Source organism: Saimiri boliviensis, chromosome 3 (genome assembly GCF_048565385.1).
Source record: "Saimiri boliviensis isolate mSaiBol1 chromosome 3, mSaiBol1.pri, whole genome shotgun sequence".
Classification (NCBI taxonomy): domain Eukaryota; kingdom Metazoa; phylum Chordata; class Mammalia; order Primates; family Cebidae; genus Saimiri; species Saimiri boliviensis.
In genome coordinates, this window is record NC_133451.1 from 136,837,515 (window position 1) to 136,864,787 (window position 27,273).

General features: G+C 36.4%; 1 protein-coding gene across 5 annotated transcripts in view; it reads right to left on the bottom strand.

Moving 5' to 3' along the window:
• Nucleotides 1–602: 602 nt before the first annotated feature.
• ARFIP1 (ARF interacting protein 1) overlaps nucleotides 603–27,273 on the bottom strand; it is a 121,881-nt gene continuing 95,210 nt past the window's right edge. For 4 of the 5 annotated variants that reach the window (XM_010338595.3, XM_010338598.3, XM_010338596.3 and 1 more), the window contains 4 exons: nucleotides 24,940–25,161; nucleotides 22,890–23,047; nucleotides 17,082–17,256; nucleotides 603–2,596 (listed from right to left, as the gene is read on the bottom strand). In XM_010338595.3, coding sequence (XP_010336897.1) covers nucleotides 2,441–2,596; nucleotides 17,082–17,256; nucleotides 22,890–23,047; nucleotides 24,940–25,161 — 711 coding nt within the window. In that variant the 3' untranslated portion in view covers nucleotides 603–2,440. The remainder of the gene's footprint in view (nucleotides 2,597–17,081; nucleotides 17,257–22,889; nucleotides 23,048–24,939; nucleotides 25,162–27,273) is intronic. The other variant, XM_074396818.1, reaches the window with a different exon arrangement.

Sequence of the window (27,273 nt, forward strand, 5' to 3'; positions counted from 1 at the left end):
TAAAAAATATATTAAACAGGCACATGTGTATGCTCTTGCAGGTGTAAACTGGCACAGTCTTTCTTGAAAGCAAACAGGCAATATATTACAAAGTCTTAAAAGTGTGTACTGTATATAATTTTGAGAGCCCATTTTCACTTCTAGGAATATAACCTAAGGGAATAAGTAGGTAAGAGTACAAAGACGTAAATGTATGTTATATTAAAGAATACTCAAAATAGAGCTTGTAATATAAAAATCCAAACTAAAATATCCAACTTCAGAGGTGTTGGGTGGCTCCAAGTACTCACTTGGGAAGGTACTTACTATCTATGACTTGAAATTTTCGTCTATTTCTTTTCTATAATGAACATAAATTACATTCCTAACAAAGTAAATGTATCACTGGCTAAATATATTAATTTACTTTTTCTTTTGCTCATGTACCCACTATCAGAATCACTGATATTTTAAATTTATTCTGGAAAAAAAAAATCAATCCATGAAACTATTTAGCTCCTTAGGTAGCATAACTGTTACTGAAATGTGGTTAAGACCGGACATGTTCAACTCTCAAGAGATGCACATTGAGAAAAAAAAAATAGCTTACCGGGCTAAAACAATTATAAGTGACAGAAGCACCATTTATTTTAAAGTTCAGAAAAGACAAATCGTGTGTCTTCAGAATTTCCAAATATATATTTCTTAAACTATGAAGGGCCAGAGAAACAATTTGCTGCAGCAAACACTTTTAATAAGAATACAAAATTCACACCAGAGGCACATTCTGGGGAATGTAAATGAACTATCACAAGTAGTAATTCTGCTGGAAGAATAAAATAAGGCTCTCTGAGTACAAATATACAGGAAGGAATGATTTAAAATAGGTTTATGATTTACAATCACATTACATTGTATTAAGCACTCAAAACAGGCATATTAATTAAAAAGCCAGCTAAAAGGCATTTGAACATATATAACAAATCTTACAGTCCACAAAGTTCAGGTATAACGGTAATTTTAAGTACTTCATTTTAATACAGAAGAAATGAACAGGCAAGGGATACCTCTCAAAATATTAATTTATGTCTATGACAAAAACGAAAAGAGCTTTACATTGCAAATGGATTACGTTACTGATAGAACCATGTAGTGGACAGGGCAACCACATTAACACAAAACCAATAGTGCTGCGCAACTAAAACAGTACTGGCCTTTCCAATCCTCTTTCTTTCTGGTACGACCACACTGTCCCAAATTACCTCTTCATTACCCAAATCAAAGAATCCTTCCGTTTTCCCATTCCTCAAAAGGAATGAAGAAAAACCAAAGAGCAAACTCAAAAGTTGATTTTTACCATAAACCTCAAATGTGGCTTAATGAGTACAAAGAAACCCAACATTTATACATAGTGCTCCTTTCCACGGAAGGAATAGACACATCAGACATTATCCAACAGGGGCTTCTTTATGGATTTTGTACATTGGTTGAACAAGAATTACTGTATCTGAGAAGGCACGTTATCTGTGATTTAAGGCTTAAACGGTATTGTTACATATGGAAATCAATAAAAGCTGTCTACATATTCACTTCTATCAAAATAGAACCGACCCAAAAACTAGTTTTCTAAGTACAGATTTCTATTTGAGAAACCATCAAGAATTTCCATTCCCACGTCCACCTGTCAAAAAAAAAAAAAAAAAAAAAAAAAAAATTCCCTTAAGCAGGTTTCGTTATGAGCCACAAGAAACTGCAAATCCAACTGTCCAATGACTTTGGGTGAAGAAATTCAGAAGCTTAAAAGTCTTACAGAAATGACAGTGTCATTTCTGTGTCTTTAAAAATAGTCTAAACAAAATTACAATGGTACAGATTCATTTTTAAAAAGATATTTGCCACAACTCCACAAGCTAATCAGTCATTCAGTAGAGCTGCTGCCTCTATGTGGATGCTGCAGGAACACCATATAACTTTACTCTGCAAAATAGTTTCTTTTTTCTTTAATACATGAAAATGAATCTCTTAAAGATGTTTAATATATTCATATATAAAATATCTGATGTTGATACAAATCATGTAAACCTCCCTTTGGAAAAGTTACAATTGGCCCTCATTTCCAGGACCAAAAACCTTGAATTTTTATCTTGTCAGTGCAAATCTGTATTAGATGTTTTCAAACTACAGAAATAGCCATCAACCCTCACAATACAAAAGGATTTCTCAAAAGGGAAAATTATTGTGTTCAGATTATAGAAACTACGTTTACATTAAAACCACCCACTTTCCCATCAAAATTAACAGTTCAATTGTTAAAGTATGAAAAAGGGAAAAATTAAAGCTGTTTGTGTAAGACCACTACAATGGCTGTCACCCCTCCCACTTCCCCCAACTCTGCTTAATTCTTGTTAAGTTTGTTTAGAAATATGACAATGTGACTTTCTTTTTATTTTCTGGTGTGATTTTACTGCTCTTCAAGCCAAGACGGGGCATCCACTCCAGGGGTTTTCAATTTGATATGGAACTGTTTAAGTGTCTGTTCAAGCTGCTTCTGATTCCCAGCAAAGTAAGCGGCAATGGCATTGTGGAAAAGGACCAGCTGATTGTGCAATACTTTAACCTGTGGACAGGGCAGAGTTATAAGACCAAGCATTAACACCAATAACAATAAAATAGAGGGTGATTTATTACATTCCTTAATTAAAGAGTGTATCTCTCTTGAAGAAAAGCTGGTTTAATAATGACCAAGTATTTCACACATACCAAGTGCACACTGACTTTTTAATTACCCTAAAGAGAATAGGTCAATTTTAAGATGCCAAAATATATACCCTGTTAACCATTTTCAAACATTAAGAGGATTAATTAAAAATATCATTATCATCATCAAACTAAGCATATTAAAAATCATGTGAGATATCAAAAAGGAAAAATTATACATAATTACTATACAATGTATGAATAGTAAACATTGACATCATTAAGTCTAAGCTTTACGTAAGCCAAGCTGGCTGGATACTTTTAAATAGTCACTTCCTTTGTAAAGAATCAAGCAAGTAGCAAGTGTTGTCCAGAAAATCAATTTACATTATCTCAGATGATTCTCAATTATTTTTAACTGCTTATTGCTTCTGCTGATATGAAGAGTATATTTTAACCAAGTCATACTATCTCTGTAAGTCTTTCTTAAAGAGATAATGCATCAAAAAAATTGTTTCCTAAGGTTGTTTTTCTTTTGTTTTGTTTTTGAGAAAGAGTCTTGCTGTGTCGCCCAGCCTGTTGTGCAGTAGTGGAATCTTGGCTCACTGCAACCTCTGCCTCCAGGGTTCAAGAGATTCTCATGTCTCAGCCTCCCAAGTAGCTGGGATTACAAATATGCACCAACATGCCTGGCTAATTTTCGTATTTTTAGTAGAGATGGGGTTTCATCATGTTGGCCAGGCTGGTCTTGAATGCCTGACCTCAGGTGATCTGCCTGCCTTGGCCTCCCAAAGTGCTGGGATTACAGGCATAAGCCACCATGCTTGGACATCTGAGGTCTGTCTTACAACTGCAAAATGTTCAATAAGAATTCTGATTCCCATCCAATATAATATTCATTATAATTGAACTTTAATAATTTTAATGAGGTAAAAATATCTGAAACATGCTGCTATGTGAAAAAACAGAATAGAAAATGTTTCACTGTAACTCTTTCCTTCCCCCTCTCCCCTCCTCCTTCCCTCTCTCCCTCCCTCCCCTTCTCTCTCCCTCCCCGCACTCCTCCATTTCTGAAAATATTTTCCAAAACTGAGCTGGTCACCAGGTGCGGTGGCTCAAGCCTGTAATCCCAGCACTTTGGGAGGCCGAGGCGGGTGGATCACGAGGTCAAGAGATCGAGACCATCCTGGTCAACATGGTGAAACCCCGTTTCTACTAAAAATCCAAAAAATGAGCTGGGCATGGTGGCACATGCCTGTAATCCCAGCTACTCGGGAGGCTGAGGCAGGAGAATTGCCTGAACCCAGGAGGCGGAGGTTGCGGTGAGCCGAGATCGCGCCATTGCACTCCAGCCTGGGTAACAAGAGCGAAACTCCGCCTAAAAAAAAAAACAAAAAAACAAAAACAAAAACAAAACAAAACAAAACTGAGCTGGTCTCAGTCACTTTTGCCATTGTGACTTTCAGATCTCTTCCGTAGAACAGGTTGTCAAGGACAAGTCTAAGGAGTGCTCCAAGGGCAATCTGCCTTGACAGGGGGTGGAAAAAGAAAATCACTGGATGATGTTATATATGAAAGGATTTCTTAAGGCTAAAAAAACCCCCATAAATTATGAAGACAAAGATTGATAATTAAACTACATTAAAATTTAGAATTTCTATTCATCAAAAGATAGTGAAAGATAAGCTACATACTGGGAAAAGGTGCATCACATGTAACTGGTAAAGAATATATATCTGGAATATATGAAGAACTCCCACAAACCGAAAACAGTCCAATTAAGAAAGAGCAAATAACACAGATAAACATTTCACAGAGGAAAGAATCAAGCAAGAAGCAACTGTTGCCCAGAAAATCAATTTACATAAAGCTCAGATGACTCTCAGTTATTTTCAATTGTCTATTACTTCTGCTGATATGAAGAGTATATTTTAACCAAGTTATACTATCTCCGTAAGTCTTTCTTAAAGAGATAATGCATCAAAAAAATTTATAAATTGTTTCGTGAGGTTGTTTTTCTTTTGTTTTTTGAGACAGAGTCTTGCTCTGTTGCCCAGGCTGTTGTGCAGTGGCACAATCTTGGCTCACTGCAACCTCTGCCTCCAGAGTTCAAGCGATTCTCATGTCTCAGCCTCCTGAGTAGCTGGGATTACAAATGTGCACCAACATGCCTGGCTAATTTTTAGCCAATTACATCTGAGAAGATGTCCAGCCTCATTAGGAAATAGGAAAACGCAAATTAAAACTAACATGGAACACCACTTTATACCCTCCACATAAGGAAAACGAAATAACAACTCATATATACCATGGATGGGTGTATGTACAATTGTTTTTGAAAACAAGCTGGCATTAACTAGTAAAATGAAAGATGCAAATACCCTATGCAATAGTAATTTCACTCCTAAGAATCTGCCCTAGAAAAACTTGCATGTGTGTTTCATGAAACATGAACAATCATGTTCATGGCAGCACTGTTTTTAGCATTAAAAAAGCAAGAAAACCACCACAAAATTGTATATACAAGAGAACAGAGTGGTCTCTCAATGCAATGGGGATACTATATAGGAGTAAACATAAATGAACTGCAGCTACATGCATCAACATGGATGAAACTCATGTCTCAGCCTCCAGAGTAGCTGGGATTACAAACATGCACCAACGTGCCTGGCTAATTTTTGTATTTTTAGTAGAGACGGGGTTTCACCATGTTGACCAGGCTGGTCTTCAACTCCTGACCTGAGGTGATCGGCCTGCCTCAACCTCCCAAAGTGCTGGGATTACAGGCGTAAGCCATCATGCCCAGCCATCTGAGGTCTGACTTACAACTGTAAAATGTTGAGTATCAGGTCAAGCAAAACAGTTTGCAGAACATCCGTGATAGGTGTTCAAAAACATACATAACTGAATATATTCATATGTGCAAAACCATAAAGAAAACCAACAGGAACAATAAATAAATTCAGAATAGGGTTATAGAGGGAGCAGATTAGAGAGGATAAAGCAAAGAAAAAGCACAAAGTGTGCCTCAAAATTATTAATAATGTTTTGTTTCTTAACTTGGGTGGTGGCAACATGGCTGACTTTTTTTTTTTTTTGCTATTTTTGTTACTCTACATTTTGTCTGTATGTTAAACATTCTTTTATTAAAAAGGGGAAAAGATTATGAGAGCTAACGTCTGTCTATATCAACTTTGTTGAAGACTTGAATTGTTCACAAAGTTCTAATGAACTACAAACATCCCATTTTATATTCAGAGGCAGGGAAAAAACCACCTAAAATGTTACTTGCCTCCACTCACATATTAAATATTACAGAGGGTCTGTTATGTGTCAGGCACTACTCTAGGGGTTGGGAATGCAAGCAATTTACAAAAACAGGCAAACATTTCTTCTCAAAAGAAGTTTATGTTCTATTGAGGGAAGAAAGAGAAACATTTAACATACATCGTTCGTTAGATGGTGATACATGTTACAGAGAAAACTAAGGCAGCAATGCGGAATGTGAGGTGTATGTACAGGTGACACAGTAGTAATTTAAATAGGAAGGGCTCACTGAGGTAACAGCTGGATATAGATTTAAGAAGTGAGAGAATAAACTTTAAGTTATCTGGAAGAAAAACATTCCAGACAGAGGAAATAGCAAGTTCAAATGGCCTGAGTTAGGCAGTGTGCTTGGTATATTTGAAAAGCACCAACAAGGCCTGTACGACTGTAACAGAGTGAGTAAGGGCCTGGTAATGTGGTAAGGGAGGTAATGGGTGGCTAGATGGTGCAGGCCCTTAGGTATCATTATAACGATCTAGCTCCTTCTCTGAGTGAGATGAAAAGCTACTGGTAGGTTATGTGCTGAAAATTGACAACATTTGACTTAATTTAATAAACATGCAAAGGTAGAAGTAGAGAGACCTATTAGAATATTACAGCAATAAGCTGGATGAGGTAATTGTGGCTTGGACTACAGTGGTAAAAGAGGAGAAAGTGAGAAGAGGTGGGATTTTGAATATAATGTGAAGATGAAGCCAATGGAATTTGACAACAGCTCAAGATGGGAGGTGACAGAAAGAGAGAACACTCAAAGATGTGCCAAGAGTTTTGCCCCAGGCAACTGAAAGAATGAAGTTGCATTTATCGAAATGGCAAAGACTGTGAGAGGGACAGGCATGCAAGCAGGGAAAAGATGGATATTAACAGCTTAGTTCTGGACATGTTTGAGACACCTCTTAAAATAGCAGTTTGGGCTAGAGTTCTAATTTGGGAGTCATTAATATACAGATGATATTTAAAGCCACATAACTAGGTAAGTTCATAAGGGTGTAGACACAGAAGTGATTCAAGGATTAATTCATGGAAAATGAACCTTGACCCTTATCTCAAAATATATACAAAATTTAAGTTGAAATGGATCATGGGCCTAAGTGTCAGGGCTAAAGCTACAAAAACTTATAGAAAAAAAAATAAGAGAAAATCTTAATGGTCTTTGGTTTGGCAAAGAGTTTTAAACAATATACACAAAGCATAAATTATAAATGAAAAAAATCAATAAACTGGACTTCATAAAAATATTTCTCTTTTCAAAAGACACTTATAAAACTGAAAAAGTCATATATTTGGAGAAAATATTTGCAAAACAGGTATCAAAGAACTTGATTCTAGAATAAATAAATAATTCTTGGTGGGGCACAGTGTCTCATGCCTACAATCCCAGAACTTTGGGAGGCCAAGGTGTGCAGATCATTTGAGGTCAGGAGTTTGAGACCAGCCTGGCCAACATGATGAAAGCCTGTCTCTACTAAAAATATAAAAATTAGCAGGTGTGGTAGCAGGCTACCACACCTTGTAATCCCAGCTACTCCTACTCAAGATGCTGAGGCAAGAGAATTGCTTGAACCTGGGAGGCAGAGATTGCACTGTAATCCCAGCTACTCCTCCTTGGGAGGCTGAGGCAGGAGACACTTGAACCCGGGAGGTGGAGACTGCAGTCAGCTGAGATCGTACCACTGCACTCCAGCCTGGGCGACAGAGTAAAACTCTGTCTCAAAAAAAAAAAAGAATTTTTGCAATTGAATAAGAACTACCTAACCAAAAAAGAGGAAAACACAGATGGCAAATAAGCACATAAAAAGATGCTCAACATCTTTAGTTATTAGGAAAATCCAAATTAAAACCACAATGAGATGTTACTACACATCCACTAGAATAGCTAAAATTAAAAACCTTGACCATACCTTACTGACCAGAATGCAGAGCAACTGAAACTCTCATACACAATTGTTGGGATTGCAAAATGGTATAAATATCTTAGAAAAGTTTGTCAGTTTCTTAAAAACTTACATGTACCCACTATGTAACATAATTATGCTACTCCCAGGTATTTGCCTAAGAACAATGAAAGCAGAGACTTCTACACGAAAGTTCATAATAGCTGTACCTGTAATAGCTTAAAACTGAAACAACTCAAGTGTTCATCAACCATTTCACACCCGTCAGAATGGCACTTAGTAAAAAGTCAAGAAACAAGAGATGTTGGCAAGGCTGTGGAGAAATAGAAACGCTTTTACACTGTTGGTGGCAATGTAAGTTAGTTCAACCATTGTGGAAAATAGTGTGGTGATTCCTCAAGGATCTAGAACCAGAAACACCATTTGACCCAGCAATCCCATTACTGGCTATATACCCAAAGGAATAGAAATCATTCTATTATAAAGTTACATGCACATATATGTTTACTGCAGCACTATTTGCAATAGCAAAGACATGGAATACACCCAAATGCCCATCAATGATAGACTGGATAAAGAAAATGTGGTACATATACACCATGGAATACTATACAGCCATAAAGAGAAACAAGATCATGTCCTTTAGAGGGACACAGCTATAGCTGGAAGCCATCAACCTTAGCAAACTAACACAGGAACAGAAAACCAAACACTGCATGTTCTTACTCGTTAAGTGGGAGCTGAAAATGAGAACACATGGACACAGGGAGGGGAACAACACACACTGGGGCATGTAGGGAGGGTTGCCAGATGAGGGAGAGCATCAGGATAAATAGCTAATGCATTCAGGGCTTAATATCTAGGTGATGGGTTAATAGGTGCAGCAAACCATCAAGGCACAAGTTTACCTATGTAACAAACTTGCACGTCCTGCACGTGTACCGATGAACTTAAAATAACTTAAAAAAGAATATTAACTTCCAATCTTTTAGAATTAGTGGAGAGAATAAAAGCAAAGCATGGTATTTAATGTGCTGGCCTTGGAGAGAGCTGCTGTAACAGTCTAGAAAGTTAAGAGAGTCAGAAAGAAAGAGGGAAGGGCATCCACAAATTTTTAACCCTGCAAATGTCAATATAAGTCAGTTTGTTTCCCCACCCCTGTGTAGCTGACTAAACACAGAGAGGCAGCTCCTTTTGTAGCTGAGGAGGACTCAGTTAAATAATTTGCCTAAGGTTAGACAGCTAGGTGATAGATGGATTGGGATTTGGGGAACTCAGGAATGTCTTATTCCAAGCCTGATCCATATCCTTTCACCTATTCTAATCTGCCTCTATTCATGGGCAATACATTTTCAAAAGCTTTTAAACAAAATTTGAAACAGACAAGAAAGGGCAGCAGAGCACCTAAGGAAACGTGGTGGTGTAGAAAAGATACACAGCACTTTAACCTTGTCCTCAATTTTGTTTCTAGCCCTGAAGCTGTATTAAACATCCCTGGGACAAGGATCTAACACAGGATTGCAGCAGATGAAAGAAATAAAAGTTAATTATTGCTAAAATGATGAAGATTAATAAAACAAACTTTCATATAATCTTCCCATATTTACAGAGTAGGAAAAAGTCTTTATTGAATATTTATGTCCCAAGTTAGAAATAATTTAAAATATAAAATATTAGTATAACAGAAAGAGATTTAAAATAGGAGCAAAAGAAGTAACGAATATAATGGAACGGTGGCAAATTTGACAAATTTTGAAAACCTATCAGAACAATGACAGTAATCTAGAAATACACTAAATCATTACAAACTCATTTATGAAGAACTTTCATAAAGATCTGTCAAACAATGAGCAAAACCACTAAGCAACATCTATTGAGTGACCTAAACATACCATACAATACTTTATTTGTTAAAGGGCAAAGCAAACTCCAACACTGACTACTAAGGCAGAAAGACAGGTTGGAGTTTTAAATAGAAACTAGTAGGTAACTGAAATTTAAGAGCAGGACTGATAGATGATGTCAAATAGATTATACTGAAAACTTTCATGTATCAGTAGAATATAAATAACATTTACAAAGTTACTGACTGAAAAAAACTAATGATAAACATTACCTTGTAGACATTAAAACTATTTAAAAGGCAGTTTACTTCTACCAAATAAACTTTTTCTAAATAAAATTTAATTATATAACCTTCTCATTTAGAGGCACGCATTTTTTTTTTAAAAAGCAACTTCTTAGTAAAATAAGTTGTCTTCATATATTTAGGTTGGCACAAAAGTAACTGCAGTTTTTGCCATTACTTTCAATGGTAAAACCTGCAATTACTTTTGTACCAACCTAATATTTATGATTGTTAAGTTCTTCAAAGCAGTTATCAGTTTTTCCCAATAATTCTATGAAATAGGAGTTTGGCTGGGCATGGTGGCTTATGCCTGTAATCCCAGCACTTTTGGAGTTCAAGGCAGGAGGATCACGAGGTCAGGAGTTCGAGACTAGCTTGGTCAACATATTGAAACCTCATCTCTATGAAAAATACAAAAATTAGCCAAGTGTGGTGGCATATGCCTGTAGTCCCAGCTGCTTGGGAGGCTGAGTCAGAAGAATCGCTTGAACCCAGGAGGCAGAAGTTGCAGTGGGCCAAGATCAGGCCATTGCACTCCAGCCTGGGTGACACAGTGAGAGGGCAAAAAGAAAAAAAAAAAAAGGCAACTACTGGTTGAGAAAGAGAAACACTATCAAAAATACGGGTGTGGGCATTGGGAAGGGAGTAAGGGAAGCAAAGACAAATATGAGCTACAAGTAGGGTGGAAGGATAGGTTTTTTAAAATTTTTCTGACTCATTGGGATAGGTTTCAACAAATCACCGACAAGCAGAGGGTTAAAAAAAAAAAGAGACCTTACAGAAGGAAAAAGAAAGGCAGTTTTCTGTTCTGAAGAGAAGATAATTGATGAAACACATCTATAGACTCCAGTAATAGCAGGTCACAGAACTGTGGTGATGCCTTATAATTCTTTTTCTTCTTCTTTTTTTTTTCTGAGACAGAGTTTCACTCTTGTTACCCAGGCTGGAGCGCAATGGCGCGATCTCGGCTCACTGCAACCTCCGCTTCCTGGGTTCAGGCAATTCTCCTGCCTCAGCCTCCCAAGTAGCTGGGATTACAGGCACGCGCCACCATGCCCAGCTAATTTTTTGTATTTTTAGTAGAGACGGGGTTTCACCATGTTGACCAGGATGGTCTCGATCTCTTGACCTTGTGATCCACCCGCCTCGGCCTCCCAAAGTGCTGGGATTACAGGCTTGAGCCACTGCGCCCAGCCGCCTTATAATTCTTTATCCAGGAATTGGATACATTGAAGAGAAGATAATTGATGAAACATTCAGTAACAGCAGGTTATAGAACTGTGGTTATAATGTCTTATAATTCTTTATCCAAGAATTAGATACGTTAAAATTCTGAAGGTGGAAATTTTCTCACCTTTAGCAAAAGAAGTCTATCGCCTTTTTTGTTCTATGATTTTACAGTGTTGGTTCCCGCCCATCAATCTATCCCTCACTTGTCCCTCTGCCCATTTCTCCCTCCTTTCCTTCCTTCCAAGAGTTCCAAGTTTAGACGTGATCAATACAGCTTCTGTTTTCCAAGGTAATCTTTCCATCTTCTCTCTCTGCTATCTTAACAATCTTAACCTTGGGCAGCATTACAGCACTGTATTATACTTAACTAAAAGCAGGGCTGTGGAGTCAGAGAGACCTAGATTTTAACCTTGGTCTGGTTGTGAGACTTTGAACAAACTACTTAACCTCTCTGAAGCCCAGTATTATCACCTGTGCACTGGTATATACTCATCTAGATATAGAAATTATAGTATATAAAAATCCTTATAGCAAGCATCTTCCATCTACAGATTATAGTAGTCAAAGATTAGCGTCCATCCACTAACTCAATGCTCAATGTACGGAGGCAGTGCTCTACAGATGCATTCATGGAGCTTACCTCTAGGAGGAAAAATACCAGCAGGCAATCACAACATACGTGCTTTCACTGGAGAAAGGCCTGAGCACTATGGGGAGGAGGGAGTGATGAACACACTTTCAAGTTGGCAGAGAAAACATAAAGTATCATAAATTACTATCTGCTCTCCTAGTCTAATATCAATTTGGGTACAGAAGAGTAGGTAAGGAATTGGGTATTTCATTTCATCAATCAGGGGAGAGATATAAAGTTATTTCAAAAAAAAGTTTGGAGAATGCTATTAATCTAACAGAGAAGTCTGACAATCATGGACTTGACAGCACTGAATACTCTTTACAAACACACAGAAGTCCACAGTCACAGAGTTAGGGGTAGTGAGATTCCAGGAACAGCATGGGAGGCCACAGGGCATAGAAAGAGGAGGGGATCCCACCAATGCTTTCTTTTTTAATCATCCTATAACTTCTCTCAGATCTTTATCTCATTCCTGATCTCAAGTTCAGAATCAGTCCCTGTCCCTTGAGTACTCACAAATCCCTATGAAATCCATAAAAAAGGGATAAATATGTAGGCAGGTGTGGGAGGGGATGGAGAGAATTATAAATTCCGTTTTTAGGTAACAAGAAACAGAAAGCTCAGGTATCCAGATCTGCTGGAGCTATCTGCTAAGCGACAAAATGGGACCAAGTCATCACAAGGATCAGCAGACCCTGTGTTCACTGGCCTTTGGACACTGGGCAATAGGAACTAGTCAAACCAAAGGCCCATCCAATGGAAAAGCTTTATCAAAATTGTTATGATAAAACAATTACTCTTCTTTTTAAAAAGCCTGTAAGTAGTAATAGTATGCTGTGCAGACCCTGTGCTCACTGGCCTTTGGATACTGGGCAATAGGAACTAGTCAAACCAATGGCCCATCAGAAATACTAATAAAAGGTTTTACTTTTAAGCAAACTGAGGGAACCATAACTACTTAGAACTAAAAAAGTATAGCAATGTCACAGCTATAAACACCAGCACCACCATCAACAGCACAACCAGTGCAGTTATTAGTACTCTGTTCAGGCAACACATTGATCACTTAAAAAGTCAGCATTATCACAAAACCTGGCAAACCAACTTAGATAATACCAAAGGCTGGCAAAATAAGTGAAATTTGATCTGAAGAATATACATGTACCAACCGTTAGAACATATACATCACAGCAATAATGATTAAAAAGTAAATTTTTATAAGTAAATTCTTTTCACTCAAAGTGAAAGGAACAATTCTCTCATCTCCAACATATACAGCAGAATAAGAAACTATAATCCTACTCTACAATAAGCTGATCGCTTCTGACCAAAAAGGGTTAGAAAATACGTAAGTTCCTTATGATTGCCGAAAAGAAGCAAGTCTATAAGAACAGCAATTCATGATTACAAAGCTATCCTTCCTGGAAAGCTTTTCAATATTGAATACAAAATACTCCTCCCTTACAAAAATTGTCATGTCGGAATCTTAGCACAACTGACAAAAAAAAAAAACTATATGAATTGGTGAAATCTGCCTCTACTAAAAATTCAAAAAAAAAAAAAAAAATTAGCTGGGCATGGTGGCAAGTACCTGTAATCCCAAATCCCAGCTACAAGGGAGGCTGAGACAGGAGAATCGTTTGAACCCAGGAGGTGGAGGCTGCAGTGAGCTGAGATCACATCACTACACTCCAGTGTGGGCAACAGAGTGAGACTCCCCAGACTCCCCGTCTCAAACTAAAACAAAAACAAACAAATTAAAGTGCTAAGTAGCTTACCCGGTAACTACACATAAAAGAGATGTCAAGGTACAAATTCACCTACATTTTAACAAAACAACAAAAAACCTAGACTTGAGGCATTTCAAATTGCCAAGAAAACAAACAAGGTGATAGACAGTTTCTAGGCTAAAAACCTGCTTTTCCTTCCTTTTTAATGCTATTAAAAATAACAGAATAAGAATAAACATTGCTCGACAACAACAAAAAAAGAAAAGTTCTCTCATGGATCTTTGTCTTCTTCTAAATGACAATTACTCCTTAAAATAACAGTCCAACAATATCTCTTTATCATTTTGAAGAGTTAAAAAAGATACAGAGACCACGATTTCTTTATAGGTTTTACTTTAGACATAGCGAATTACTGAGTTCAAATTCAAACTTAGCTTGATGACAATTGTGGAAAGCCAAAACAAAGAGTATCTATGCTATCTGCCACAGTGTGAATGTGTCCCCTGCCAAATTCAAATGCTGAAATCTTCACCCGCAATGTGATGGTATTAGGAGGTACTAATCATCTTTGGGAGGTGATTAGGCCATGGGGGTAGAGTCCTCATAAATTCGATGTGTCCTTATAATAAAGAAATGGGAGAGACCCCTCCCGGTTCCAGTGTGAGGACACAGCAAGGAGTCACCTATGAGTCAGAAGGCAGGCCCTCACCAGACGCTGGTACCTTCATTGTGAACTTCCCAGACTCTAGAACTGGAAGAAATAATTCTCTCCTGTTTATAAGCTACTCAGTTTATGGCTTTTTGTTATAGCAGCCCAAAAAGACAAAGACATCATCTAAGAACATAAAATCCTTGCGAATAGAAGCAATTTTCTATTTTTACTCAATAGTAAAAAAGAGAAAATGTAATAACATTATTCTTAAGGCAATGATTTCCAAACCTTTCTATCTGAAGCCCTGATTCTGTTCATCCAAACTCTAAACAAACATCATCGAATTCCTACCAATTGTTTCCACTTGAGTATTTTGTCACCGTCTCAAACTAAACACTGGATCAAACAGAAAAAATTCCCAATCCTATACTTTTACCCCCTTCGGGCCACACCAGCTTCCTATTTTAATTTTCCAACTCCTATCATGCAGCCTTTAAACCACCATACTCTTTCCTTCCTGCTGCTATTGCAAAGACCCTAGTGCAGGCTCTTAATCTTCATTTGGCTATAAAAGATTCCTCATTAGTATGTGTGCTTCTACTTTCTTTAAATTATAGTGACTGAAGAGTCTTTCTAAATGATGTTTTTTTTTCCCCTGCTACTCTAAACTTTAAAAACTCTTCAATACCTACAAGATAAAGTTAGAAGTAAGATCCAACTGACTGACATTTAAAATTTATAGAGATGACCTGGCTGTCTATGAAGGTGTCTCCTTCTTCCCTCCCTGCTCAGTGTTAAGTCCCTTCCAAGGCCACAATTCAAAGTCTGTATGTGGTCAGGGCTCAGTATAATCTGGCTTCCAATTACCTTTTGATTTTTCTCTTCCTTTAAATCATGTGAACCTTAGGTTTCACTATATTAGTCTACCTTCTTATCAAACATGTGTATTCCTCTAGCATACCTCTTTTAGTATTATTTTGTAGTGATGATAAGGTGGAATGTAAAAAATATTTTTATAATTAAAATATACAATATCTATTATCAAAGTATTGATATATTCACATCCATTAAAATATCAAACAGTGTAAGCAGTATATATATATGACTAAAACGAATGCAATCTTATGGGCTCAGTTAATGAATGCCAGAAGGCTACAATGTACTCTCTGAATGATGCCAGGCAATTTGTCTGACAACTCTGCCGAGGTTTCCTTTATTGCCACTATAACGTTTTCTGGTAATTTTCATCCATAGCAGCTTAAAAAATGTCAGTGATAGTGTTAGACTAGGTGGATCCCAAAGAAATATATTATTCTATAGGTTTTATAGCCTTAAGAGTTTCTAAGGAAATGTTAAGGAAAACAGTAAGATACTGTCAATTATAGTTTAATAAAATGCCCTTTGATGTTACGGGGGAGAATATAAACATTACTGCTTCTGGAGAGAAATGAAAAATAATTTTTAGAGGGGACCTGGAAGAGAGGGCAGCTGAAGACCTGTTGTGACCTCACAGGATGTGAAACACACAGAAAAAACTACCAATGTGCAATGGTGAGACCCATCTTCACAGGACTGCGCTACACCTATTCTGTACCAACCTCACTACTGGCTCTCCCATTTCCAGAACTGCAATCATACAAAACTGGGTATGCAAGTAATAAGAGATATGTCAAACATGAGAAAGTGTCCTTTTACTTAAACCCAAACACAGGAGTCTATTATTAAATGAATCCACTTCCTGCTGAAACCTACAGCTGGTCCAGTTCAGCCCTCATTGCTCTAGTTCTTAGATGTGTTCATATATGAAAACAAGTGGAAAATGGATCTCTTGGCTTCTTCCTTCTAGGTTATGTAAACTGCAACCCTAAGCTAGATCTTTTAGTTATTTTTCATTTACCAGTTACTGAGAAGAATGCCATAATTATTTTCCTGAAATCTGCACCTAACATTAATAGAAAAGCTTCAACATATTCAGAGCGTAATCTATCACTATTTTTTTTTTCAAGTTTTACTCAAAGCTTGTATACAAGATTACTTTATTCCTGCATCTTCTCAACTGTTTCTTCCTTGTATTTGCCCTTTTCCTTTCCTACTTGGCGAGATTTGACTTTCCATTCAAGGATCTTTTTGCGGTCTTTGTCCAGGTTTAGCCTAGTGATAACCACCTTGCTGGGGTGAATGCCTGCATGGACAGTTGTGCCATTAGCCTTTTCCCGCTGCACCCGTTCAGTGTAGGTTACGTATTTCTTCCTGTAAACCTGGACTACTTTGCCAATCTGCTGACCTTTATAGTGTCCTCGTACAACCTGAACTTCATTATCCTTTCGGATGGGCATGGATCGCACGTTGTACTTCTGTCTCAGCTGTTTGGAAACAGGGGAGGACATAATCTTCCCGCGAATGTGGGAAGGTGCACTGAAATGCCTTTTGCGATGCTTGCTTCAGTCGGAAGTCACAAAGGGACTGAACTTCATTTTGGCTGCTCCCGCTTCGGTGATGGCCGCAAAAGGGAAGAGCTGTTAACTTTTAAAAACACTTGCTACCAATGCCACTCCAAAGACCAATGGCTGTCTATCAAATACTTTCTGCCGCGTGTTATATGTGAAAGACTGGGACAGTGGCATTGTAACTTTTATCAAAGAAAGGTAAATATATTTTGTATACTTCAAAAAACTCAAACACTGATTATGAATGGAATTCCTTCTCGCAACTGTCATACAAGAAAGTTAAAAGAAACAGAAAAATGGACTACCTCTCTTAAAGGTGAATTTAAAGTCCACAGAAAGACCTCAGAAGGTAAAGAATTTACCTTATTTTCTTCTAGAAATTTTAATTTGATAGAAACATCATTGCGCATTTTATCATATTTTTCCTTATGTGCTTGGAAGAGATGCTGTGACTGCTCAATCTTCGGCAGAGTGTTTGCATCACGTGGTCCAAGATTCAGTTCTTCCAAATCAGTGCGATATGCATCATATTCAATCCTGGAAAGAAGAGAGTAAGTGAAGCATACTACAAAAGGAGTTAAATATGTTCAAAGATGGGTTGGAAATTTATAATATTCAGTTTCATACTATACAGTAATACATAAAATTCTCATATTCTACTTAATGCTTTTGAAATCATTATTTCTTTAAAAACAAGGAGCTATTCAAATAAAAATGGGGGAAAGCTGCTTGTTAATCTCATTAACTATTTCTCCCAAAGTACAATATTAACTAACAAGTAAAATTTCCAATATCTGAAAACTAGTTAAAACAAGTAAATGTCAAAAGAAGAGCAAGGGTAGAATAAATGCCACATGTGAATTGCCTAATACTGATGAGGCAAAGCAGTTAAGGACACAGCAGACTCTAGAATGGCATACTAAAAGAGGTAGAAGTATCAATGGTTCTCAAAATAAGTCTGGGATAGCAACACACAACAAAAATACAATGTGAGCAACACATGTAATTTAAAATTTTCGAGTAGCTACAATAAATTAATTTCACCTGTGTTATCAATATATTTCATTTTACCCAATATACCTCAAATATTAATCATTGTGGCATGTAATCAATACAACAAAATTATTCTTGAGGTACTTTACATTTGGAGAGTGGGTAATGAATCCTTGAAATCCACTGTGTATTTTACACTTCTATCTCATCTCAATTCAAACTAGCCACATTTCAAGTGCTTACCAGACATGTGTGGCTACTGCATTTGACAACACAGCTCTGGATGAATTTCTGTAACATCAGTATTCAGAATGTAACAACCGTGTCTATTGTGGAGCACTTACTATCCTGTGTTCTGTGAGATGCCTCACTCTAATATTCTTCCCCCATTAACTCAAATAGTTACCCCACCACTGTCATCATTCCATGATCCTATAAGCCCTCATAATAGCTCTATCACAACACCTAAATATAGTACTACCCTGCTTATTAAACAGTGATTTATCCAGCAGCCTCAACTATTTGGTACTCAGCAAAGAAGCAGCAAAGTGACCTCTAATTTAGTCAAGATCAGAATCACAAAGCTTATACCCTAAAACTAAAGCTCTTTATTTGGAGATAACAGGAGTATAACTCACATCTCCTATTCTGGGAATTAACAATACTTTAAATAACATAATCTACAATGTAGATATGACTTGAGAAAGAATACATTAGTCCTTCACACTGATCCTAATTTATTCTTTCTTAATTTTTATTTTACTTTTATTTTACTTTAGGTTCTGAGGTACATGTGCAGGTCATACAGGGTTGATGCATAGGTGCATACATAACCAGGTCCTAATTTATTCTTAACTTGTACTGAATTTAACAGTATGAGTTAAGATTTAATTTCATTGGCCTCTTCCAGGGTCAAAAGAGAACAATTAATTCACTCACTGATACACTGATTCATTCAACAGTTCTCAAGAGGGCACTTTCTACATTCCAAGCACTGTGTTGGAAAGTAAAGTTATAAAGATGAACAGATAAATTTATCCTCAAGAAGCTTGCAGTCTAGGGGAAGAAGAGAATCTTGTAAATAATTACAACAGAATAAGATAATAAAAATGACCATAAAGGAGGGTAAGGTATAATGAAAATCAAGAGGAATAATTATTAAATTAGATACCTAAAAAGGTATCTCAGACAGAATTAAAATAATTAAATTTTGAAGGATGCTAAAAGCTGGCTGGGTGAATTGGGATGGGGAAATCAGTAGAATATTCTGAATCTGAAGAGAACAGCATGGACAAAGGCATAGATTTGTAAGACACAATGACAATTTGGTAATTCAGTATGTCAGAATCTGAAGCTGGAACGGGACAATGAAAGAAATTAACATCAGACAGGTAGGCAGAATTGAAAATAAGCAGCCCTACAGGCCATGCTAAAGAATTTAAATTTAATCCAGTATGACAGGTGATGGGAAGCCACTGAAGAACGCTGAGCCAACATAAAAGTGACATGATTGTCACAGGATAGAAAGATGACTCTTCTGGTAGTGTAAGAGATGGAGGATAGAACAGAGTAAAAGATTAAAAAACCAGGAGCAAGGAAACCTATTAGAAGATGATGGACATATAAGAAATGAGTCACTGAATCAGGACAAAGGCAGTAGAGCTAAGGAGATGGACACAAAAGATTTAGGAGGCAAGATTGACTTGGCAATAATATCAAGTTAGTTAAATCCATAGGTTCAGTAGTCAAGCTGAATGACCTCCTTGCCTTTTAGCTCTAATGTCCTGAGCTAGTTATTTCATCTCTTTATGTTCCAGTTTTTCAATCTATGAATGGTAATCAAAATCTCCACAAAAACTTCATGTAGATAAAGCACGCAGGACACCTGGTAATAACAGATACCTTTAGAATGCTTATTATTGTGGCCAAATTAGAAGAGGGGTATCTAGAAGCAAACACACTAAAAACAATAAAAAATAAAGGAGAAAAACGTAGAACTAAAATAAATAGTAATACATGGTGATTTGATCTAAGGATAAATATTCTTCAATAGCCTGGAGCACATTTGTAAACAACAGTGATTAACTTAAACATAATCAAAGTTATAATACTGACCTTATATTTCTTAATTTTACAATCAGAGTTTGTAGATGATATCAAAGTAAAACTTTCCATAACAGCTTCTCTAACAGTGTTCATTACCACCAAGAAGAGAAGCTCACTAAGTTTTCAAAAAGCAACTTCACTTCAAGGTTGCCCATCTGAACTGAGTCCATATCAACAGTTAGTGACGGTTACTTTATGGCTTATGTAAAAACTTCTAGAGAACAGGTGTCCACATCTGAATAGTCTTGACCACAATTGACTCCCTTGTTGGTGCTGCTGTGAAGAAGTGTTGAATGGGCTGTTATAAGATTTTCTATACATGAAGCACCAGAGGGCTAGGAAATACTTGTACACAATGCATAATAGGGGGCATTAAAAGGCCACCCGGGCATTTGCCTAAATTACCACTTTTGTACTGATCAAATAGATGACCCTTGCCCTAAAAGTCAGCAAATTCTGGTTTTGACAGAGAAGAACATTCAGCTACTGAAAAAGTTTTAACCTTGGATTCTTTTCGACTATTATCCATCAGTAGGCAATGTTTGTTTTAACAACTAGCCAATTCCGCAGCTACTTCATATACAACAGAAAAGTCAAACACCAAGCTAAGCTTAATGAATAAGATCATATTTTGTAATTTGAATAAAAAAGGATAAGTTATGAGATGAGGTCATTATTGTTGTTGTTTTTTAAAGTATACACAGAAGGTGTGAGGGCTTCAAGAAACCAGATAGCAAGAACATGTAACTTGATTTATAATTCTGTTCAAAAGTTCCAAATGAACCTATATACTGTATTTTATAAACTAAGATCTTATATCACATTATACTTAGGGCACTAATACTCAGGTATAAGGCCTACTGATAAAACGTGAACCATAGGGAAACAACGGGTTCTCATGTTGGCTTTGAAATTGACTAGAAGTGAGCAAACCATTTAACTTCTAGAGTGTTATTTTTCTCCTCCACAAATTAATTATAAAATGTTTAAAAATAAGAGCTGAAGAGAAAGAGATTATTATTAACTAAAACATATTTCAAGATAGGCAGGCAATTCCAAAGTAGAGAAACAATCTAGATCCACAAAGTTCTTAACTAGGAGATAGTGCGGGTACTTTTGGAAGAAAACAATATTCATCTTTAAAACCCATAAATGTTAAAACAATTAGAAAGACTGGAAAATAAGAATATTTAAAATGATTAGAGATAAAAGAGAGAGTACATAATTATGTACATAATTATTTGTACATAATTATGAACAAATTATGACATGAATAAGGAACAAATTTAGAAAATAATCTAGTAAAACATATAAATCAATTTTTAAATTCATATACATAATGAACCCTTTGAAAAATACAATTTCCATGAAAAGATTTACATCAAGACTGAAAAACCAACTACTGAGAACGTTATTGAAAAGATTTCCATGGAAGGCTATCTTACTAAGAGCAATCCTCACTCTTACCCCTCCATACAACGACAGCTGTTTGACCTTCATTTTCAAGTCATTAAGAATCTCATATGTTGCCAGGCGCGGTAGCTCAAGCCTGTAATCTCAGCACTTTGGGAGGTCGAGGCAGGCTGATCACAAGGTCAAGAGATCAAGACCATCCTGGTCAACATGGTGAAACCCTGTCTCTATTAAAAATACAAAAAATTAGCTGGGCATGGTGGGGCGTGCCTGTAATCCCAGCTACTTGGGAGGCTGAGGCAGGAGAATTGCCTGAGCCCAGGAGGCGGAGGTTGCAATGAGCCGAGATCGCGCCACTGCACTCCAGCCTGGGTAACAAGAGTGAAACTCCATCTCAAAAAAAAAAAAAAGAATCTCATATGTTAATACTAAATGGAAAATGACAAAATAAACATGGGATGGGACAGAAGCATCTCTTCCTGTGAAAACATCAAAAATTAGCTTTTCCAAATGATATGGACTTTTACTTAATTGAAGCGTTAAGGAAATATGTATTTAATAAGCACTCAATTGCAAAAAGACCAGATGAGTTTGGAGTTTTTACAGGCATTTCTCATACCATTAAACTAGGATAAGAGGCCAAAGGGTAAAGTTATCCTTCTAAAAGGTAAAGTTTATCTTCAACTATGCTATAAAAAGCATAATGAAAAATAAGAATTTTGGGTGTTCAAAAGAAAAAAAATCTCAAAGGGGACTAGAATGATATTTAAATAAAAGTAGTAGGGCATATGGGGAAAAAAATTGGGCCTAGAATCAAAAGATGAAAAAGGCTATTATAGGTCTGCCACATTTTAGACCTTTCAAAGTATTTATTAATATATATTTTGTTCATCATTTAACCAGATAGTTATGAGATAGGGAAATTTTATATATACATATATATGAATATGGATGTATAAAAAAACCCATTAATATAGGATGTATAAAAACACTACATCAAAACAGCTATCAAAATAGAAGTCAAATACTTAATTTATATAAAAGGTAAAATTTGAAAGGGTTTGAAGGCTTGTTATAACCTGGATAAATGGAAGATGACTGGTATCCTAACAAAAATAACGGAGGTGAAATTAGCTTACTTATTCTATAGAAACTGAAAGTGCAAGTCTGGCTATTGTGGAAGCAGTGATAATAAGGATGAAAGGTAAATTTAGGCCATATTATAGAGGACCACGTAGTACCTACCTGGTAGAAGATAGGGCCCTGTCCTCTTCTAAAGAAGCCAGAGCTGGAAAATCTTTCATTTCCCTATTCATTAGAAGGCAGGGTTTGGGCACCTGACCAGGGCTCAGATAATCTCAAGGCAATGAAGCAAGTATTTGCGGGCCTTTAGGAAATTATTTATGGTAGCTGTGGCAGCATCAAGTACTGCCATAGCATAAGGTTCCTAATTAGATGCTTCTGAGGCTTAACTTGGCTTTGGTTCTTGGTTGTTTCTAGAATCCTGTCCTCTCCCTTTCTGCCAGTTCTGTGAAGGCATACTATAACTTTCCAGTACATTTTTTTCCTGCCTAAATTGGTGAGAGTTGGTTTCTGTTGTTTGTAGCCAAAAACTTAACAGAATTACATGCCATCTGTAAAACAGACAATATACTTACCTGGCACTTTCATACTGTTTCACAGTCATTAATGTATCTTCAATTGTTTTATTCACCAAAGTGTTCACACTAGCAATGAAAAAATTAATGGCCCCAAGAAGAGTCTCTCCATTTTTAGCCAGCAGCTTCTGGGTATCTGCATTATAGCCAAATTCTTCCTAAAACAAAGAAGTTGCCTTAATTCATCCAGTAATAAATTAGTGACTTAAAAATTTCAAGCACACCACTAATGGGAAAATATGTGATTTAGAGATCTAGCTGTAGCAGTTTTACTTTTTCTTTCAATCTTTAAAAGAATTTAAATCACAGTTAGCTATATAAATCTTTAAAAGTATAGATTTTTAAGATATAATTTTACATAGAATTTAAAATATAAATCTTTAAAAAAATTTAAGTCACAGCTAGCTATATAATTACTGAAAAAGTCTAATAAACCAAAATTGTCATCAGCTCAGATACGTAGCTAAAAGCTAAATAATTTTTATAAGTTACTTTGTAGTAGAGAGAATATTTTCATTTCTACATTTTGTTTCTATTATGCTATAAGCACAGATGTTAGAAAGAAAAATATAGCAGATTATTAATCAGAGAAAGTGTAACTACCACAGCCAAATTAGGTAACAATTGGTTCAAACTTTCAGACATAAAACAAAGTATAAATTTTTTGTGTTTTGACTGAAGCTCCTCAAAGTATAAATATTAACAATACACATTTCTTCGTAAGCTTGGTGACTAGTTGACACCAGCTCAGGTTTCTCTAGGCACACAACCGAGGAAGGATCACTCAACACCAGATTTAGCTCATTCTTTTTGAACAAACTGCATCTTGGTGCAGTAAACATTACACATGACTCCTTCAGATATGGCAAGAACTAGCTCCAGCTCCGTATGTTTAGCAGTAAAAGTTTTCCAGTCCAAGTTTTACTAATTGACAGATTAATCAGGAATGCACCTAACCAAATAAAAAATTGATCACATAAGATGTATCATTTGATTTGATAATTCTCCAGTTTGTTATAAAACATTTTTCAATTTCAGTTGAAACAAATAATGTAATATTAAATTAATTAGAATCTTAGAAGATACAAATTTAATGCTAGTGCAATAGCTGTAATTATATTTCTTAGGTGACAAAGTATTCAATAATTCAGAAAATAGCAGGAAACTAAAATTATCTTTATTATGCTAAAAGCATTTTCCATTTAAGAGATGCCCATGTAACTCCACTCTGGACTCAAATCTTCAAAATATTATAGACTTTGATTTGCAAATATTGGCAAATAAAGGACTACATAAAAAGATTATCAATGTATATAAAAACTAAAATGAAAGACAGGACAGCTTAATATTTTTGGCACCAAATTTCCACAAATCAAGTTACACACTGAAGTCTATATAATGTTAGTGGAAATAGAATAATACAGAAAAAAAGTTTTTACAACTTATTACAACAGTAACGATTGATATTCATTAAGAAGTAAAAGGCAAAATAAAAAATCAACAAACAAAGAAAAATATGAAAGATTTACATATATACACTAATTCATAAAAAGTAAAGTTAACAGAAGTCAGTTGGGCCTTCCTAAAGTGATATAAAATCTCTCTCTTTTTTTTTTTTCTTTTTTTTGAGACAGAGTCTTGCTCTGTCACCAGGCGCCAGGCTGGAGTGCATTGGCACAATCTCCGCTCACTGCAACCTCCACCTCCCAGGTTCAAGCAATTCTCCTGCCTCAGCCTCTCAAGTAGCTGGGACTATTGGCGTGCACCACCACACCCAGCTAATTTTTTGTATTTTTTAGTAGAGACGGGGTTTCACCATATTGGTCAGGATGGTCTCAATCTCTTGAGCTCACAATCTGCCTGCTTTGGCCTCCCAAAGTGCTGGGATTACAGGCGTGAGCTACCATGCCAGCCATAAAATATCTTAAAAGAAAATCTGAGAATTCCATTTTCATTAAGATCAGAAAATCACAAATATAACAAATTACTTCTTAGAATACTTCTATTATCATTTTCTCCCATCCTTAATACTTATTTAAAATAATCTTACATGAAGTTCTAGTGACTTCAAACTCAGGTCAGCAAATGCATCTCCAAGTTGCCTTTGGGTATGCACCATCTGAAAAAGCTGGGTCGACAATGTTTGAGCCAGTTTTAAAATATTTTCATATTTTTTCTTGTTATCCCTTAATATATCAATTTGAGCTTCAAGTTCAAGGTCCACAGTTCTTGAGCCACGGCCTAGCTTCTCAGAGATAATTTGTCGAGTACACTAAAAGTGGAAGATGTATTTTGTTTAGAAAGAAAAAACAAAACAAAATATAAATACTAGAGCATATGGCATATACCATTTTTTGGATTCAAACAAGCTAGCCTAACAAACTGAAAACCATCAGTTCCCTTAACTGATCAGGACTCGGAAAGCAAATTCACCAGATGTGTCTAATAATGATTACTACTCAAAGGACATTTTCAGACTTATCTAGCAATCTTATATACTGCCATAAGAACTTGCTCACATAATTATTTTCCAAGTTTAGTACATTATTTTCCAAGTTTAGTACATAAAACAGAGATTTTGGCACTAAGACTAACATAGGCTGTTAATACAGGAATAATAAGAATACTAAAATACTACTCTCTTATTGCTGTCAAATGCTCTTTTACTTCTGTCTTCCCCCTTAAATGACTTGTATATATGTGTGTACGAATGAGGAATGAAGGAAAGAAAGAAGAAAGAGGAAGGAATGAAAGGAGTGGGGGAAGAGGAAGAGATATTACTGAGTTCTTTACTTTTGCCCAGACAGCATGGTATTATATTGTGATTGTATTCTGCCCCAGAAATAATACAGAAACTATATATATATAAATATTTGTGTGTGTGTGTGTGTGTGTGTGTGTGTGTGTGTGTGTGTGTTCTTCTGAGACTGAGTCTTGCCCTGTCGCCCAGGTTAGATGAAGTGCAGTGGTCTGATCTCGGCTCACTGCAACCTCTGCCTCCCAGGTTCAGGTGATTCTCATGTCTCAGCCTACCAAGCAACTGGGATTATAGGCATGTACCACCATGCCCAGTTAATTTTTTGTATTTTTAGTAGAGATAGGGTTTTGCTATGTTGCCTAGACTGCTCTCAAACTCCTGGGCTCAACTGATCCACCTACTAGACACTACAGAACTCTCCACCCCAAATCCACAGAATATACATTCTTCTCAGCACCACATCACATCTACTCTAAAATTGACCACATTATCAGAAGTAAATCACTCCTCAGCAAATGCAAAAGAATGGAAATCATAACAGTCTCTCAGACCACAGTGCAATCAAGTTAGAACTCAGGATTAAGAAACTCATTCAGAACTGCATAACTTCTTGGAAGTTAAACAACTGGCTCTTGAATGTTGATTGGATAAACAATGAAATGAAGGCAGAAATAAAGATGTTCTTTGAAACTAATGAGAACAAAGAGACAATGTACCAGCATCTCTGGGACACATTTAAAGCAGTGTCTATAGGAAAATTTATAGCAATGAATGCCCACATAAGAAGCAAGGAAAGATCTAAAATTGACACCCTATCATCAAAACTGAAAGAGCTAGAGGAGCAAGATTAAAAACACTCAAAAGCTAGCAGAAGACAGGAAATAACTAAGATCAGAGCAGAACTGAAGGAGACAGAGACACCAAAAAAACCTTCAAAAAATTAATAAATCCAGGATCTGGTTTTTTGAAAAGATCAACAAAATAAACCGTTAGCCTGATTAATAAAAAAGAAAAGAGAGAAGAATCAAAGAGATGCAATAAAAAGCAATAAAGGGGATATCACCACAGATTCCACAGAAATACAAACCACCATCAGAGATTAGTACAAACAACTCTATGCACACAAACCAGTAAAGCTGGAAGAAATGGATAAATTCCTGGACACTTGCACCCTCCCAAGCCTAAACCAGGAAGAAGCTGAAACCCTGAATAGACCAATAACAAGGGCTGAAGTTGATGCAGCAATTAATAGCTTACCAATACAAAAAAGCCCAGGTCCAGATGAGTTCACAGCCCAATTCTACCAAACATACAAAGAGAAGCTGGTACTACTCCTTCTGAAACTATTCCAAACAATCCAAAAAGAGGGAATCCTTCCCAAATCATTTTATGAGACCAACATCATCCTGATACCAAAACCCAGCAGAGACTCAACAAGAAAAGAAAACTTAAGGCCAATATCCATGATGAACACAGATGCAAAAATCCTCAATAAAATACTGGCAAGCTGATTGCAACAGCACATTAAAAAGCTTATCCATCACGATCAAGTAGGCTTCAACCAGGGGATGCAAGGCTGGTTCAACATACGCAAGTCTGTAGATGTAATCCACCACATAAACATAA